The 19,275-nt window shown below is 39.0% G+C and overlaps 1 protein-coding gene across 3 annotated transcripts in view; it reads right to left on the reverse strand.

The window, feature by feature from the left end:
* SLC38A9 (solute carrier family 38 member 9) overlaps positions 1-19,275 on the reverse strand; it is a 49,229-nt gene that overhangs the window by 4,032 nt on the left and 25,922 nt on the right. For all 3 annotated transcript variants that reach the window (XM_066181159.1, XM_066181157.1, XM_066181160.1), the window contains 4 exons: positions 18,054-18,160; positions 11,721-11,834; positions 9,740-9,888; positions 1,480-1,569 (listed from right to left, as the gene is read on the reverse strand). In XM_066181159.1, the coding sequence (XP_066037256.1) occupies positions 1,480-1,569; positions 9,740-9,888; positions 11,721-11,834; positions 18,054-18,160 (460 nt within the window). The remainder of the gene's footprint in view (positions 1-1,479; positions 1,570-9,739; positions 9,889-11,720; positions 11,835-18,053; positions 18,161-19,275) is intronic.

Raw genomic sequence — 19,275 nt, forward strand, 5'->3', positions numbered from 1 at the left:
GTCAGAACTGCAAACCTCATTGTACCCCAGTCATCTGAGAACACATATTAAAACATTTAAATACAGAAATGATCCTGAATCCACAACTCCTATTTTGATTTATTTAATGAGCTTCTAGCAAATCATTCTCCAGACCTAAAAGGAACAACATGCCCTTCTGGTAACATGATCAACCACAGCAAGGGAAACATTTAACTGTTCTTTTTCTAACCTCCCCCTTGCTTACAAAAATGTTCTTATTATTTTCACCTACTAAGCAGCCAAATGTTATTAAGTAACAACAAATTTTGTTTTATATATTTGAACATTCTTTTCAGAGGAAAGATCAGTCTAACTTGCAAATACGCAAGTTAGACTGTATAAAGACAATTTATCTGCTGGAAATCTGTTCAACATGTTTGGCTACTATGCACAATATAGACACATTAGAAGAGATAAGCACCAGTTTGCAAACAGACATGTATTGCACAATGTTTAACCAAATTAGGTATCAGGAAGAAATTCTTTCCTGTCAGGGTGCTGAGACATTGTAACAGGTTGCCCAGGAAAGATGTGGATGTCCTGTTCCTGGAAATGTTCAAGGCTGGGTAGGATGGGGCTCTGAGCAACCTGGTCTAGTGGAAGGTATTCCTTACCCAGGCCAAGAGGTTGGAACTACATGATCTTCAAGGCCGCTTCCAACCTTAAGGTTCATTCTATCATTTTAAGAGCATGATGACGATTAACTAGACCATCTCTACTAGCGGAATACAAAAAATTTTACAAGGAGTGGTAGAAGAAAAAGGGGAAATGGATAAAACCCTCAAAGATCAGCCACTGAGCAAAAGTAAGTTGTTTTGCTACTTTGGTCAGACCCAAACCTGTCATTCTGGTTTTTTAACTGCGTATTTCTGTATTTTTAAACACCTCCCTCTTCTGGTTGCTTTAGGAAAGATGCAAACCAAGAATAAATTACAATGCATATAAATATGTTGACGTCAAACATAGTAAAACAAGACTCCTTATTATTTCCTCTAATATTTTCTAATTATCGAAATCCTACATTTTCATCAATATAGTAAATTTAGGATATCACTTAGAAGCACAACTGTGATGGCTCTTTTCCCTTTAAAGTTATTTGCTTCTCAGTTTTTATTACCAATCTTCAAACCAGGTTCAAATGATCTCAGGACAAAACAGAAACTTGACAGAAGAACATAATAACAAAACAACTTTTCTTCTGGCACCATATTCTTCTGTAAGTAGAATTACCAGGTCCTCAGATCCAGCTACAGTAAAACTCAACCACCTCAGACACAGAGGCACAATAACAGATGTCAGAACTTTGCAAGCTGATTGTTTACACACCAAATCATTATTTACAACCTCAGAAGGCACAAACTTCACAAAATACAAAGGTACAATTATTAGTGCTCCTTTTCAACATCAAGACACAAATGTAGTAACACCACAGGGAAGCTCTCTGCAAGCAACACTCACCTTATAATACCTCCTATATTTGGATAAAATCTTGCCATTGCTACTCCAGCTCCTACAATGGCTAGGTTCAGGATAAGCACATGGAAAAGGCTACGGGAAAGTGAGGAAAGAGTGTTAAAATTTCTTATATTTATTACAAAATATCACCACTGTCCTTTATTTACTCTAACATTTAACTGGTACATGTATGGTGTTTTCATTTGCATGACTCACTCTATTAAAGCTAATTAATTTCATAGCAAACATGTCATCTACTGAATATTCAGAGTGCCAATTTCTAAATATCTAGTATTTTGACTCAAAATATTGTTAACAAATAAGAATGCGTAATTTGGCAATTCTTACGAAAAACATCATATGTGGTACTCAGCACTCAAGCATTTCATATGGATATTCAAGTACCAAAGAAACAATACTGTGTAACTTAATTCCTTCCCACAAGAAAGAATTAGCTTGTACATGGAATGATCTGAATTGCCCGAAGTGAACTAACGGAAACAAGAAGAAAGGCAAAGATGCATCAACTGGAAAACATTACAAATGCTATTGGGGGGAAATCCTTAAAATTTGTACTCTACTGCATTTTGATAAAAGACAAACATTTAGAATGTTGGATATCTTCCCACATATCAACTGTAATAAACTTTCTTTCTCCTGCCCTATTTATGCTGAATTTTTTTGCTGAATTTGTTTTCACAAATCATTTCCTGTTGCTTTCCTTTTGCATTAAGGATGAGAAAAACAGCAATTTTTCTGTTCTGCAAAACCAGCTTTTACTGCATGAGACAAATTCAGTGCAGTTATGTACAGAGCTGAGACTCAGGAAAGTATCATTTTTCTTTCGAGAATATGAAATGTTGGCATATTTTAGCATAAGGTAAAGTCAGGAAGTATAATAAAAACCTGTGATATTTTGGTCACACAGCTGTTTCTATGAAGGGAAAAAGGAGTTCTCACAGAGGAAACATACATACACTTACAGGTTTTGTTTATTCTTCTGAGGGATATGATTTCCTAAAATATACAAAACCTGTAAGCCAAGGCTAATTTTTTCTTCACTATAGAAAGTATGTGTATTATGGAGGATGTAACTAACTAACAAACTTTTAAAAAGTGACAGTTTCCATGGCTATGACTGAAAGGCTGCCTGCCAGTTTCCAAGTTAGGAAGAACAATTAGAGACATGGAACTGTCTCATTAAAGTTCGGGGAAATGAAGGCAATTAAAACACAAAGGAATAATTTAAGCTATGGACTCTTTTTAACCTTCGATCTTTAAAATTGATTTCAAAAAGGCAGAAAAAAATCTTTAATTTTGTACATGACATTTTAACAGTGGTACAAGAGAGAGATCAATGATTACAGAGAGACTATGGCAACTGTTCAACTTTAAAAATAACTTAATTGGATATAAATCTGGTAAGACCTATGGACAAAAAGTAAAATCCCAAGAATCAGACTTCTTAGGGACCAAATTGTACACCTTCTCTAATACTGCCAAGGAAAGCCAGTTAACTAACCTGTTCACAAAAAAGTGTCTGCCATTATAAACTAGCTCCTCTTTCCCTACATATGGCAGATCACAAATCTTACTATCATGCAACTGAAGGAAAAAATTTATGGACACAGAAAATGACAGCACTTCTTCCATTCTTTTTTTGCTGAGATTATTTTTTTAGCAAGAGGGACTAAACCAGTGCAGGCTTACTAATTCAAAAATGTTTTGCAAATTTGTGTCAGTTTGGAGTATTTTAGCAGAAAACCTGAAATATCTCTGAAGTATTTTATTCTGTCATGCTTTGAAGATGTGATTTTATTGTTCAAAGCTAATGTTTTTTTAAAAAAATAATGCTAGATTCTTTAAATTTTGAAAGCAAATCAGGGTGTCTGTATGTTTGATGTGAAATGAAACATTTTTCAATTTCTTGATCTGGGAAAGGATTATTAGGCTAAGGGGGAGGGTACAATGTGTTCTGGTTCAACTGAAAACAACAGTCCTCAAATGCTGAAGTCTCCAAATTCAGTAAAGTAGTGATTTGCAGTTTTGATTGTTAAAATTAATCAGATTCCCCATGAACAACACCAAAATCAGAAGGTCTGAAAAAGCTTTGCAGCTATCTGATTCAATGTGAAAAATACACTGCATTCCTCCCCTGGAATGTCTTTGATCCTTTCTCTACCTTTTGAAACAGCCTGAGTTTTAACCATGACATTGGGCAACAGGTATTTAACCTGCAAACCCTTTCTTTTACATCGGCAGATAGTCACAGCTCAGCTCAGATTATCTCCAGGATGGGAAAAAAGTCTTGATCTTGATGGAGAAAAAGGCATTAGCATTTAGGAAAAAAACCATACCCTTCTAAATAAAGTAAAATCTGACACCTAGGGCTACTAGCAGATTCATTATTTGAGACAGTACTTTTCCTAAGACTCTAGAGTTCCATGCAGGTGTGTTCCAGACAGGACAAGCACTTCTCATAGCCCATGACATTTTAACAAGTTCTGAATTGCTCAGGTTTAGCCTGACATTGGTTTACAGTAAAATTAATGCTCACCACACATTGCAAAAGGACAGTCAGGAAAAAAGCATTTGAATGCAGGGGACATAATCATACCACTGCTTATTATAATTATACAAAGGAAAGTATTTAGAGGACATTAAAGATAAGAAAAGATTTGCCCTGGTTTCGCTTAATCACCCTGGTCACAAACAGGTGTTTTCTAAGCAGTGTAACTTTCTTCCTCAAGGTCAATGGCAGCAGAGTTGGGTGCTGGACTGTCATGCCAGGGCTGGACTGTCTGCATGGGCAGCCTGGTTAGGGCTCAAAGGCACAGGTTGGGTTGCCTGAAGGAGTCTGTAATTCCCAAAGGAGGCACACCCATGGCAAGTCTTTTATATTCTGTCCTCTGTCTCCATACTCTCAACTGGGCAGATGAAGATTCTAGCTCTTTTCTGCAAAGGGAATCACTGCTCACTTGCAAAAATCCTGCAATCTCACAAAAATGGTAATATAGAAAAAAAAATTAAAACAAAATGTAAGCTTTCCCCTAAGTCTTGCTCTTTCCTCTCCTGGCAAGGTTAACCTTTCAGACTGACAGAGTGGAGGAACAACCTTGTATGCCAGAAGATCTTTAAAGAGCTTGCTCCATCAAGGTCTCTCCTGTGGAACTGGTAGCTACACTTAAGTCACTCAACAGCAGGACCCATACATATCTAATTAACTTTGGCATTGTCAAAGTAAGAATCATGTCAAAAACAGTGAAACCAAACCCTAGCACAGGGGAAAATTTAAAAATAGAAACTGATTTTAAACCTCCTCAAGTTTTAAGTTGTCTCAGAAGTTCTGGACTCAGCCTGGAGTCACAGGATGAACACACACAATAAGGGCAACTGGAAAGCAAGGAAAAGAAGAAAATCAGGATCATCCAAGTAAGAATTTTCAGGATATTTCTGTATCTAAAAATGCATTTTCTTCCTGGAAATCTCACTCAAGTGGCATTGCTCAAAAGACAATGAATCACAACCTTTAAGAAGCTCGACAGAAGTTAGATGAATAGCAGACAAGCAAACATGCATGCGAACAGAAGAAATGTATTTCATTCCATCAGAAGACATACATCTGTGGGAGAACTGGCAGGTCAGCTGGGCTACCATGGAGCAAAGGAAGGAAAATCATTAAGAAAAGCAAAGTGGGTTTTGTGTATCAGCTTATTCAACCTCTCAGAACAGGAGAGATGTTTTAAAAAGTCATCAGATGACCGTATAAAGGACTTTATGCACACCATTTAATTCGTCAAGGGAATCTCTGTCAGAAATATCACTGTAGCCAAGAGCCAGTAACAATAATAAAAAAATTGGCTTTCTGTACATGTAAGAAGATCCAGAGTCAGGCAAGAAACAGCAGATAAAGCACATGTATCTGGCCCTAAATCAGCTCTTAAATGATGCCATTACAAACACATCTCATTTTAGAAAAGAAAGTAATTATCCAATACACATAATTTTGGCCTTCCTTAACAACACCAGGGAGAGCAGAGGGAATGAACAGTTCCTTGGGTTTTGTCCCAGTACATCACTTTCTCTGTTGTAATCTGTATACTAACATATATTTTGCAAAATAGAAGAAGGAATTAGGATGTCTTCTCTCATTTCTAAATCTTTTGTAGGAAGTAGAGAAAGGCTGAAGGATCTGTGGATTGAATGCATCCTCAGCACCACGCTGTGTATGATGGAGTGCACATGCTTGAGGGAAGGATTGTCATCCAGAGGGACCCGAATAGGCTTGAGGTGCAAACCTCAGGAAATTCAGCAAGGTCAAGTACAAGGCCCTACACCTGCACTGGGGCAATCCCAGACACACCCACAGGCTGGGCAGAGAAGTGATTGAGAGCAGCCCTGTGGGGAAGGACTTGGGGGTGATGGCTGATGAAAAATTTACCACGAGCCAGCAGTGAGTGCTCACAGCCCAGAAAGCCAAGGAAATCCTGGGCTGCATCCAAAGCAGCACTGGCCAGCAGACTGAGAGAGGGGTTCTACTCCTCTGCTCTGCTGAGACCCCAGCTGGAGCACTGCATCCAGCTCTGGGGTCCCCAGCATGATGACAAGGAGTTGTCAGAGCAAATGCAGAGGAGGACCAGGAGGTTGCTGAGAGGTCTGGAGCAGCACCCCTGTGAGGATGGGCTGAGCAAGTTGGGGCTGTGCAGCCTGGAGAAGAGAAGGTTGTGTGGGGACCTCATAGACACCTTCCAGTATCTGAAGGGGCCTGCAGGGAAGCTGGAGAGGGATTCTCTCACGGGAGCTGGAGTGACAGGGCAAGGAGGAATGAGTACACATTGAAAGAGGGGAAATTTAGGTTAAATGTATAGAATAAACTCTGCTGTGAGGGTGATGAAACACTGGAACAGATTGCCCAGGAAAGCGGTGGATGCCCCACCCCTGAAATTGTTCAAGGCCAGTTTGGATGGGGGTCTGAGAAACTTGGTCTGGTCAAAGCTGTCCCTGCCCATGGCAGGGGGGTTGGGACTAAATGATCTTCAAGCTCCTTTCAAATCCAAACCATTCCATGATTCTATTTGATGATGCCAGTAAGGATATTACCATGTCTAGCACATGTACACGTATATTTGATTTTAAGATAGGCAGACACAGGTGACTGCTACTTGTACATTAGAGCAAGGAGAATCCTCCTCCTTAGAATCAAGGATGCTTTTGCTCTCCTCTTGACTGTTGAAGACAAGACTCTCATTGCCTTTCAGATAAGCAAGCGTAGACTTGTTCAGCTTATGTCTATTGAGAAACCTCCAAGAAGAAAAGTTACATATTGTCTGTTTAGGCTTTTAAGTTTGAGCTGCTTCATCACTCAAGACTATGAGTTAGTAGGATACACTATAGGCACACACAGCAAAGAGTTGTTCATAGAAAAATAGCACTATAGAGTATCTAAAAAGCATGGACAAAAGAGATGAAAATCAAGTCTTCAGACAATAAAAGCTCCCTTGAAGATGAGCGTGTGATTTCTCATTATAATCCAGTTATAATCCATGGTTTACCAGAAAAAATTAAGATATGAACCATGATGTTGCTTTTGGCAGAATTTGCCTTTGATTAGATCAAAAATCAAGACTATAAATTGCAGAACAGCAAACTAGTATCTTGGTCCTTTATTACAATCAGTGGCAGATAAAGAAAAAGGGGTAAAACCCAGAGAAAGAAATCAATCTGAGCAATACAATCACTATCAGGAACTAAAAACTATCTGGCAGCCCTATAAACTTGTGCAAGATCAAGCTATTTGCTTTAAGTTCCATCCATCCAAAATTCTAAGTACTCCATTTAATAACTTAATGGCTCTCTGTTAACTCCATCCACAGCAGCAGCAGGTATCCACACCTGCAAAAAACGGCTGATGTGAAGAAGCCTGGCTTTTAGAATCAGTGAGCTTCCATGTGAAGCAACCGACAGCTTAAAAATTAGGATAGGAACACTTCTAATGGAGACTTGGACCAAAGGAGAAGGTGTTTCTGTTAGACTGTGTTGTTTTTGTTAGTTTTGTTTGGACAATTACAGTCAGAAGGCAAATTTATAACATTTCTCTCAGCTGCAAAAAAACCCCTTAATATAAGAAAGATTCACCTATGAAAAGATATGTGATTAAGCACATAGAACCACAGGATTAAATGAGGCCAGCCGAGATCCTGCTCTTTCCCTCCTTTTTCATCCTAGTAGGGGTCACTACCCACACAAAAATTTTCTCCAGACATGCGACCCAGAACATTCTCCTCCATTTATTCACCTTATACAGACATCTAAGAGGTAAAGCATGAATCTCTGCAGGTTAATCATCTTACTGCCCAAGAGCTGTTAGCCCTGATTAATCAGGATTTTGAGAAAAGAAGCCAAGTACATTCAACTATTAGCAGAGTGCTCGTTTTCCTACACAAAAAGCTGCAGAACGTAGTATTTCCAGGTAGGTTCTTCAGAGTGAATCAACAGGCTCTCCAGTAAGACATCAGCTTATGTCAGTAAGAGCAACATCTTCATATTTGCAAAACATTTCCCTACAAAAGCAGCTCAGGGAAAAACCAAAAATACTGATTTTTTTCCCCAGAGAGGTGATAAAGGAGCTTTGTCAGCTTAGGGGACTCATGAGAGCCAGTCATGAAGACACATTTCACAACCAGGCAGTAAATCTTTACAATCCTCCCAGAGACATGTCTTGTGCTCGCTACCAGCCTTCAGGAAGTCTTCACTGCATAGAAAAAAGCAAGGGCTAACCTTGTAAATGCACAGAAGCCAGAGCCTGAAGGTTAACAGAGTGATTTCTGTGCTGTATTTGAGACACCTGGGATGCTAGAGAGTGAGACAGCCCATCAGTCAGAAAATGCTATCTTATCACTACAGCTTGGAGAGACTTACATGGCTTCCTAAAAACCATTTTTGACTTCTCAGAAGCTTTAAATGCTTCACTATAAGGAGTTTCAAAACAAAACAAATTTAAAAATGAGTGAAGCTACCCACAGGACATTCTGGAGACAAGAATCAAGCAAGTATGTGCATCATCAAACTCGTCATACCATGAAGGCTTAAAACAGCAAGCTGGAATTAACCTGAGAAGAGAGTGGCATAAAGTTGTAGGTTCTAGGAGAGGCCATGAGGGAAATTAAAACCATTCTGGTCAGAGAGTAACTAGAGGGAGGAGATAGGAAAAGGCACATCCACATAATATAAAGGACAAGACTATTTCGCAGTGGCTGTGAAATCCATCTTTAGCACTTAAATAAATGGCCTTGTTTCCAACAGTAACTTGCAGCAGTTCCTAAAAATCTCAATGTTGAACTGCATACAATTCAGAGTCAAAAAAAGCAGGCACTTATTTCACTGCCTAATTTTAGGCATTCAGTTTCTAGAACTTCTGCCTATTTTAGGACTGAGAAGAAACTTGGAACAGCATCTCTGCAGACCTGAACTGCTGATGCCACAGAGAATATACACATTCCTTCCTAAGATTTTTTTCCCTTTCCTCCATCAACAGTAATTCACAATACAAAATAAGAAACTTCGAGATAAATGGTAACTTCTCAGTTGTGACAAATTCAGTACTCCAGTACTCCAAATATAAATGTCCTAGGTTTTATTTAAAAAACCAAACTGAAACTGAAATCTGCATCAGGTCTTCCCTGGAATACAGACACTGTACAAATGCAAGGGTGTGGCTCATCTCTGAAATTAGCATGTGAAAAGCTATTTTTATAAACATAACAGCAGCCCAGATAGCACAACTAACAACTCACTGAGCTATTATCTCTGTTTAAAAACAGATGGATGATTACTAATCACACACAATCAAAACAAAGATGGCATGCTGAAAGGTTAGCATCTGGAGTTTATGTTTTTCACAGTTTAAGGATTGCTAAATGAAATGCTTCTGGACTAAATAGGTTTTTTTCCTGTACAGCTTTTCTTTTGCCATGCAACTGCATAACTCAGAGGGACTGTGTTGACAAAATTCCTATTTATTAATAAAATGAAGAGCTAAACTAAAAAACCTCCCCCTTATTCTGCTCTAGCATCCTGTAGCAGTTCTGATCTGCAGGCAAGTTTATTCTGTGTGCCTATTTACCCTGACTCTACAAACTCTGTGAAACGAGCTTTCGAAAAGTACCTAATGTACAAAGCAAATCCCTCAAAACCTAGCCAAATTTCTGACAACAGTCAGTTAAGCAAAGAGTGCCAAACTATCATCAAGAAACAGACATCTTACCTTGGGTAAGCATTCCCAAAAAACTGTCTTAACAGCTGAACTCGTGCCAGATAGCCCAACAGTGGGTATACAGTCATCATTTGGAACAGCAGGAATATTCTTGCAATAAATGACATGATGTCATCACTTGGAAAGTTATCTAGAAAATTCTAAACATATAAGTAATGTTACACATGAATGGAGGCATGTTTACATGTATCTGCTTTTTTTATATCTGTGTGCCAGAAAGAATGAGATAAATCCAAGTAACTACAATTGCTAAATGAACATGAAAACCCTTCTCCCTCTTCTACAACTGCCTTGCCACCAATTTTTGAATACCACGAGGCTGATGTCAGTGTTAATGTCAGTATTACATAAGGAATTACTTTCTTATCTTCTGAACATCCTCAGCTAACCCAGACTGTGGAAGGGCAACCTGACCTTTTAGGCAGATGAATTCATATTGTCTGTCATATCATACCTACTTATTAAAAACAATAATTTAGTGAGTAAAACTGCATTACATACAAATGAGGAAGAAACTGTACACTTCTAGTGGGAACATGTGAAAAAGTATTTTAAGACTTAGATATCACAGAAATATACAAACAGCTTCATAAGTACTCGAGATAACTACAGAAAATAAATGGGAAGAATATCAATCATTGTCTGTTATTTAACTGTGGATTTCATCTTGTGAAATTACTTCAGGTGGTTAAAAACATAATTTCATAGTTTAACAGTGGTACCAGTTCTAACTAATCCATAGTCAGAGGAAGCTTTTAAATGCTGATTATTGCTAAATATTATGCCAGAAATATACACCTGGCATAAAATGGATCCCCCTTTGATAACAGCTATCTCTGAAGCAATTTAGGGTATGGAAGTCAGGCTTGCCTATAAGCAAGGTAAGAGTTTTGAGCCTTCACTGTGTGTTTCATGTGGTGCTATTATCTGAAGAACTGTGCTGGCAAGGTTCACTGGAGTGTCAGACTCCAGAGTGTCTGACTCCTAATGTAATGGCAGTGAGGACTCCTATCTAAACAAGCTTGCTTTCACATTCTATTACTTCTGGAATCCAAATGAGTCACTGCACACACTTCTCAGGATTAAAGAAGCTAAAGAAATAAAAAGCTCAGTTGTTGACTTCTTCGTTATGGTCCTTCTTCATCACTTTCAAAGAGTGTTTATTAAATGTTTGTTTTTCACCGGAATATTGAGAACCGTTTATGAATATAAATGAGATAACACAAGCATTACTCATCTGTTCATGGTGTGGTATCAAGGTGTCCCACTAACTGACCACAGTCAAATGCAGATGTGCCTGCCAGGGTGAATCACGAAGCAGTAGCTGGGGGATTTTTACTGCATATTTATTAAAAGGTTAAGGACAAACATGTTATCTTGGCATGTATTAGGAGGAGCACTGCCAGCAGGTCGAGGTAGGTGATCCTGTCCTTCTACTCAGCCTTGGTGAGGCATACCTGGAGAGCTGTGTCCAGGTCTGGGCTCCTCAGGACAACAAAGACATGGAGCTCCTGGAGCAGGTCAGGCTCAGGGCTACAAAGATGATCAAGGGACTGGAGCATCTCTCTTAGAAGGAAAGGCTGAGGGAGCTGGGCCTGTTCCTGCTGCACCTCATCAATGTATACAGGTATCTGAAAGGAGGGTGCCAAGAGCATGGATCTGGCTCTTTTTGGTGGTGCCATGCAATAAGACAAGAGGCAATGGGCAGAAACTGATGGACAGGAAGTTCCAGCTGAACATGAGGAAGAAATTCTTCACAGTGTGAGTGACTGCGCAGTGGAACAGATTGCCCACAGAGGTTCTGGAATCTCCCTCACTGAAGATATTCCAGAACCATCTGGATGCAATCCTGTGCCATATGCTCTGGGATGGCTCTGCTTGAGCAGGGAGGTTGGACCAGATGACCCACTGTGGTCCTCCACAAAAAACCCACTTTGTGATTCCATGAAGTACGTGCAGTAAAATATCTCACCTGTTCAATACATTCTTTGGATAATGGTGGAGAAGGAAAAGATGCAAAAATTATCACTCCAACATACAGATATGTTAGTCCAACCAGGAAGTATGCAATAGAGAGGTCTCTCACCTGAGGAAAAAACAAGATTTTGTTACGGCCAGCACTTACACACAAAACCAGACAAAACAAAAAACCTCGTGAGAAGATTTCTATTTCATGTATTACTGTTACTTTTATATTCTTTTGTTCTGCATTACTTTTTTATATTTACTACTATCACTTGCACATTTTTATTTTTACTTCCTACTCCTTAAATGGAGATTTCAGACCTGGTGGTTCTGATCAGATCAGAAAGCTGCAAGGAGATACCTCAAAGTGGAGCTAGACAAGTATTATTTATCTCTCAACATACAAAAAAGTCACCATGAAAGAGATATGCCAATAGATGCAGCATGTAATTTCAGATGCATAAACATACACTAGTTATTAAAACAAAGAAGAAATCCCTTCTACTTTCTTACATTCACCTATTTCCTACTAAGACCCTTGGGACACAGACACACTTGTCTAAGAAAGAAAGCCCTGCAATGCCCTGTGTTAAATTTCTTCTCATGAATAAAATCTTGCAATTAAAGACATTAGCCTACCCAACTGCAGATATAATACAAAGGAATTTAATCAAATGTTTTAGGGAAAGAAGGTTGAAGCTAGGGTCATAAATCCACACATAAGTACACTACATACACTTGAGTATGGATTAAACCTAAACTTCAACGTTCAGTTCTGAAAATTTTGACTATCTTTGTAAAATCTATACAAATATTTTCCACTACACAAAAATAATTACACATTTTTTACAGGAAAATAACAGGCAAATCTAATTAAGTCCTTTAAGAAACTAGAGAATCCACATATACATCAGACTGATCTCTCAGCAATGTACTTGGTGAGTTATTCTTCTACATAAATTCCTTCCTTTGGAAATAATGAGAGAGACCATTTGTTTCTAGCTATTAGCTAACTAAACTCTGTGTAAGCTTATTTTACAGTACAAAACACTCATCACGTTACAGCAAACCATTTGTTCAGCTGCTGCTAATCATCAGCTTCTTAAAGGATTACTAGTAATGTTTCAATACATGACCCTATTTTCATAAGACTGAGAATCAAGTCTTACTAGCTCAGGCGCAGCACCAAATTATTAGGATTATACTGGTTTACAGACCAGGGTGATAATTATCACCCACTGCCAGCTCACTGAGCATGACCAAAGCTTCCTCACACTGTGCAGGGAAATGTTTCCCTAAGGGCTTCTTCAGACTATCTTGCTGACAGAAGGAGTGTAGCCTACACCACTCCAGTCTCTGCCAAGGGCAAGGCAATCCTCAAGGAAAGTATAAAATGCTAGATTAAGAGTTTTGAGAGAAATTCAGACAGAAGCCAATTTCTGGTGAAAGACATGGAATCTCCTATTCATTCTGTCACTGCTTTTGGGGTAGAAGATTGCTGTCTGATGAGAAATATCATTTGCCTCTTTGAGGCTGATGGGAAAAAGGTATCAGTGTGCTTTGAACATGTTCCAGGGTGGCCCTCAAGCTCCCAGAAGCTGCACATTTCTAGCTGCAACCTCTTCCTCCTGCTGACCAGTTAAATGCACAAGGAAGATGATTCCCTAGAATTTACTCTCCTCATACTGGTCACTGAGTAAGGACTATCAGCTTTCACCAGGAGCTGAGCAGTAGCCTTTTCTTTAAATTATATGCAGAATTTCTCCACATGACATGAGAAGCTGTACAGGTTTTAATGTAATATCTACATCTTCAAAAGCACTAGTGTCCATCCACCCTAAAAGCTGATTTTAAGAATACTAAATACGAGCATCCAAATTTCTTACAGGTATTTATCAGAAACTTCATTAACTGCAGGACACAGAGACACAGTAAGGTGATTCTGCAAAGAGACACAGACTCTCATCTCTTGAGAACAGGACTCGGACAATTTTTCAAAATGTACCCAAGACTTTCCTAATGCACATCATCTGCCAAAACCTTCTTTAAATCTGGTATTTCAGGTGTAGTCCTAACGCATAAAAACAGGAGAGTATCTCACAGTTGTTATTTGTACTCTGCCTACATATAAGTTCTAGGACCAACTGTAAAACTATTTTTGCTGTGACAAGTGCATGCAGTTGTGAGGGCAAGAAATCTGAAAATTCTTACTGCTTTCTTTGGACATAAAAAATGGTAGACAGGTGGTGTGCTATTACCTCCAACAGCTACTAGTACCAGAACTAACCAGTTCATGTTTCTTAGAGTTCTTAAGGGCGTATGCTTTAATCTGCACTGAAACTAAGTGCTGAGGTAATTTTGATAACTTATTTTCATAGCATGTAACACAATAGACTGTTTTCTCCAGGTGCTGTCACCATACAAAGAGTACACAGATTTTAATTTCAATAAGCTACTAAAAAAGAAATAGACAACTTGAAAACCTGGATTTATTTTTTTCTCAAACATCCATCAGCTCGTTTCCAAACATGTTAGTATGTATAAGATGGTTATTTTTGTACAACAACATGTGTTTACATAACAGGATCATCTTTTGATTAATGTTCACTGTTCTTAAAGAGACCTGGGTACACTCCCTAAAGACCCTGACAGTACTGTTTAGACAGCATAGATCCAGATAAAATCAAAGGACACATGGGGAGAGAGAAAAGGATTATTTTAAGTAAGAGCAATAACTACACATTTTTATTTTAAATTTGATACATGAGGCATTTACATTCAAAATGGACATTGCTGTGGTGAAAGCTGCCTAAGCATAAGAATATAGCAATTCTCACAGCCACTGTTTAAAAATAAGACTTGTAGAAAAAACAATGTGGGAAGGAGGAAGTATTTGTAGAATTAGAGTGGAAGTCTCAAAGTAAGTATCTAAGGTAACATGCAGGTCGCAGTCCATACGGATCAGTCTGACACCTGCCAAACCCTTGTCAAATACACCTGAAGTAACAGGCAGGTTTTCAGACAGAGCTTGGAGAACGTATGTTAGCTGCAGTTACTGCAAACAAGGAGCTCTCCTGGTCAGAATCACAGAACAAAGTGTTAGAAGTGCCATTGCAAGAAGAGAAAATTGGGTGATTAAGGCTGGCAGCAGCAGTAGAACAGAGGAAGAAATCCGCCTCCTAACAAAAGGATGAGTCTGATAAATCAGGTGGAGCTAAGAAAGACAGCCCTGAAAGTACAAGACGTATCACACCCACAGAACAGTCAGTTCTCAGGTGCTGGTTAGACCTGCAGCAAGGGATTTGACGTGGCACAGAAAAGGCTCTGTGGCTCTATGGACATTTCTTATGTGGTGCTGCAAATAACAGGCTACTTCCAGGTTTTGATTTGTCTCTTGAATGCCATGGAGAAAACAGTTCACGTCCTTCCTCAGTACCAGTGAAAGCTAGTTTGTGGAGTTGCTTCTTGGATTGAGAAGCCTGCATCAATGCCTAGCAATGACTATCACATTTGAAATAGCTTTCAATCATCCTATTTCAGATTAGTCTCTTCTCAAGAGAGATGCTGTCTCTGTAATATCTCAACAGGACTTTGATCTACATCATAAAAATAGACTTCACCTGTTCACGCATCAAAGGCAAGTGGTAATATTTAACTGAGTGACAAAAAAGTACTTCACCAGGATGTATGATGCTGTGCATAATTTTGGCTGGAAAGAGAAACCAATGGTATAGCACCATCAATGGAAGCTCACTCTGTTTACAGGGAATAAAGTGTTTAAATACTGCAGAAAATAAGTACCATTTACAGCTCCATGTCTTCTGCAGTTAATACCTAGACAAAAAACATCTTCCACTCACAGTCTTTCTCCCAGGTACATCCACAAATAACGGTCAGGAGACAGCACTAGCATATTCATGCCTGTAGATCATGGTGGGCTTGTGTAGCATCTGTACCATTACTCAGGGAAACTGATCAGAGACATGAATCAGGAAAAAAAAAACAGCCAACCAAAACCACAGCTAAACTCCTTTTTGTGACTATGTTATATTTCCTATGCAATTTGTTTTCAAACCATTTGACTGAGCACTGTACAAAAACTTATGCTGATAAATACAAGGAGGCAGCAACAGTGGGAGATGGGACCAGGATGCTCAATTCTGAACAGAAGATTAAAATCCTGCTCAAAGGGCTTCTCCAGACTATGCTGCTGACATGTGGCTTACCCTGGTGCACTGCTCTTCTCTTCTCACACCCACACCACTGTACGGGAATAGCAGCCAGAGCAATCCTCCCCCATGCATATTCTAGTTTTGGGCTGTAATGCATGCCTGTGACCAGAATGGAAGCTGCTATTGTTTTGAATTTCTGACTCTGTAAGAGGAATGCTATTGTTTGTCTTACTTTTTTCCACCTCCCCAAAGAGTTGTTCTATGACCACTAGCTTCAGCAAGTTTAGTTCAAGACTAAAACAGTGCTTTTCCAGGACAAGTTCTGTGCCTTTTCACAGAACACTGATGGAAGTGACACGTTAACAGGCTGATCAATAAAACAGATAAGTTTTCATCCGTGGAGTTATATTAGTATCATCCCATCAGACAATGAGAGAAGAAAGCATCTTGTAAATATATGGGAAAAACCCTCATGACTTATGACAGAGGGCAAGACCCTATACATATGGAAATATCCCACTTAGCCCAGCAGCTTAGTGACATAATCACAAAACAGCTCTTCAAGAGCACAGGTACTCCATTAACATTTGCAAAGCACTTTTGAGAGCTAGGCTCCTGTACAGCTACAAACAGGAAAAGAAATCTCCAGCCACATAAAACTACTACAAGAACTACACAGAGATCTGGTTTCCCATTAAAAATCTTTCCTGCCTTACTTCAAATGTGTCCCTTCTGAGCAATTTGAACATTGTTACAGAATGCAGACTTTTGTCAAGGGCTTGAGAGGGAGGCTAGGGCTGACTTGGAATTCCAACTTAAGCTCCAGGGAGGGTATTAGAAAAGCTGATTCAAATGCAGGCAGCGGTTTCTTCCTTCTTCACACAGGAAAAGTAAGCTGGAGAACACTCCAGGTGCTGCTCTTTGCATCTGATTGCTTGCTCTGATGTAAATGGAGGGAGAAAACACACAGGAAAACCTTGATGACAGAATGAGGGCATTAGGCCTCCTCTGCATACAGAGCTGATTGGGAGATCTAGCCTTTAGAATTTGAAAGCCACAGCTAAAGAGAAATCTTGCCCTTCTCCACATCGTAAGATTTTCTTAAAGCAATTGAGAGAAAGCTTACTTAGCTTTCTTTGTCCAGACCCCCAGCTGTTATACTAATTTCTAAGAAGCCCCTAAGCCCCCAGAAGCAGAGAATTCATGACTCCTTTGCAGATAGGGTCATTCACAAGCTAGTTTTGATTCACAGGTACAAGGAAGTAACTATGCAGACTTCTAAAGCCTAAGAGGTCATCTCATTGCATTGGTACATAATCTGCACTTCACTGTCAAATAATCCAATCTGACATATTTTATCTGATGTGTTGTATAGGCATCTGGCTCTTAGTGGTGCTGATTGAGTAGGGGGACAAGATGACATCCAGAGGTTCCTTATAACCTCAAGCATTCTGGGATTCTATGATTTTGCACCAGTTTTCCATACAGCTAGTATTTTAAAAAAAATTTTGTTATTGCATGTACCTTTACAGCTAATATTTTAATGAAGCTGGACAAGAATCCTTGGAATAAGGGAGGAAAAAAAACAATTAGAGTAAAAGTTACTCTTAGACCCTGTTTACTCCATTTGGTGTTTTACAATGGGAATATACTAACAAAGAATGCAGTTCCATCTGGAGGACCACTGCTTAACTTTTCCAAGAGCAAAGCACCAGTCCAAAAACTGTGACAAAACCTCCTGATCCAGGATTCAACTTGCAGGATTTCCTAAATTGTGCCAAGTTTCTCTACAGACTTTGACTAGGATTGTGAGACAAAACTACTGAAGCAACACGGAGAAAAGGTACTACCTAGACCCTAAAACTACTGTTCAGGATTCTGCCAAAACTCAGTCCTGTATCAAACATTTTCCACCATTTTTATTCTAAAATTGGTCAACTTTCATTGAGTTCTACAACACTGTCAAGTCATCCGCCCCTTCTGTGCAATTTGGCAATTTAATACCAGGGTATTCCTGGGCTTTTATGTGAATGTATTTGTAATTTATCTGTTACTCCCTCATACCAAGAAAAGAATGTGTAACTTTTTTTCTTATCAAATCACAGGAAAAAATTACTCTTGTCTGGCAATCTAGATATAAATGAGCACAGTCTTGGGAAGTTACTTACATTATTTTCTTGATTCTTGTTATTCTGAAGAAGTGTGATGACACAATTGTGGATGAAGAAGGCAAGTGTTAGAACCCCTGTGAGCTGAGGGAACAGAATTCTAAACTCTAAACAAAGAAAAAAATAAGTATTTTAAAATTACTTCTTTGAAATAAGCAATGACAAAATGCAGATGACATACAGTGCTCTGGAGGGTACTGGCAAACTCATCAACCTCCACCCTGAAATGGGACAATCTATCTCGTCTTTGACCATAGCCAATGCACATATTGAATCAGGAAGTACAAAATGCATGAAGACAGTAGTTACTATAGAATACACTTTCCAGCAAGTGAAAGTGTATTTCTCTGACAGACTCCTATCACTGTCATCATCAGTGATTACCAGGTTAATTTAAGATTGACACATACAAGGTCTTCTCCTCCTCAACAGTTTACCTGGAAATCATTTGTAAAACTGGAATTGACAGCAGTGAGGCTGTATACCTATGGGTTCCTGAAGAGGGAGATGGAGGGAAGGAATCATTTACCCTGTGAGAACTTTTAGTTATTAAGAAGTCACTTATGCTACCAGAAGAAAAATTACATCTGAAGATATTTAAGAGATTCCGTTTACAAGCCAGGGCATAGAGAAAGGCAGAGCAACTTCTTATCATGCTTCGCAGCATGTATGAAAAAATTTTCTTTCTTGTCTCCATGGGAATAGCATTGTTCTGCTGGTTTTAACACTCAAAAGATGTTCACAAGATGGCAGCTCTGGAAGTGCTACAAATGTTCTAGGAATTCACAAATTTTTAAGATCATTAAAGGACGTCATAGTTGGTATTACCTAAGAATGTATTTACTCTTTAGAGTGCTAACAGCAATTAGAGCCCCCTAAGATAGCTGAGCTTGTGAGAAGCATCCAGGAGTATAGCACAACACTCTTCAGAGGTTCACAAACCCTTACAGAACAAACCACAGAGAGCTCCATGCAAACATATTTCAAACAGACTTCTGCAAAGTGCTATGAAGTTAGGAAAGTAAACACACCCCAGGCAACTAATGGAGGGCTTATCCAAACTGAAAGAATAAGTTTTCCCAAGAGTTGGTTTCACTGTACCTTCAATACCTAATTAGCATGACGTGCTACTGACAGAAGTGAGTGCAAACGTCTTCTGGGCTCCACTTCTGGGCTTGTTTGTCATCCACTACTTCAATCTCAACAATAAAAAGCAAACTGA

Source organism: Chamaea fasciata, unplaced genomic scaffold (assembly GCF_029207755.1).
Source record: "Chamaea fasciata isolate MVZ Bird 193981 ecotype frontalis unplaced genomic scaffold, bChaFas1.0.hap1 SCAF_4, whole genome shotgun sequence".
Classification (NCBI taxonomy): Eukaryota; Metazoa; Chordata; class Aves; order Passeriformes; family Sylviidae; genus Chamaea; species Chamaea fasciata.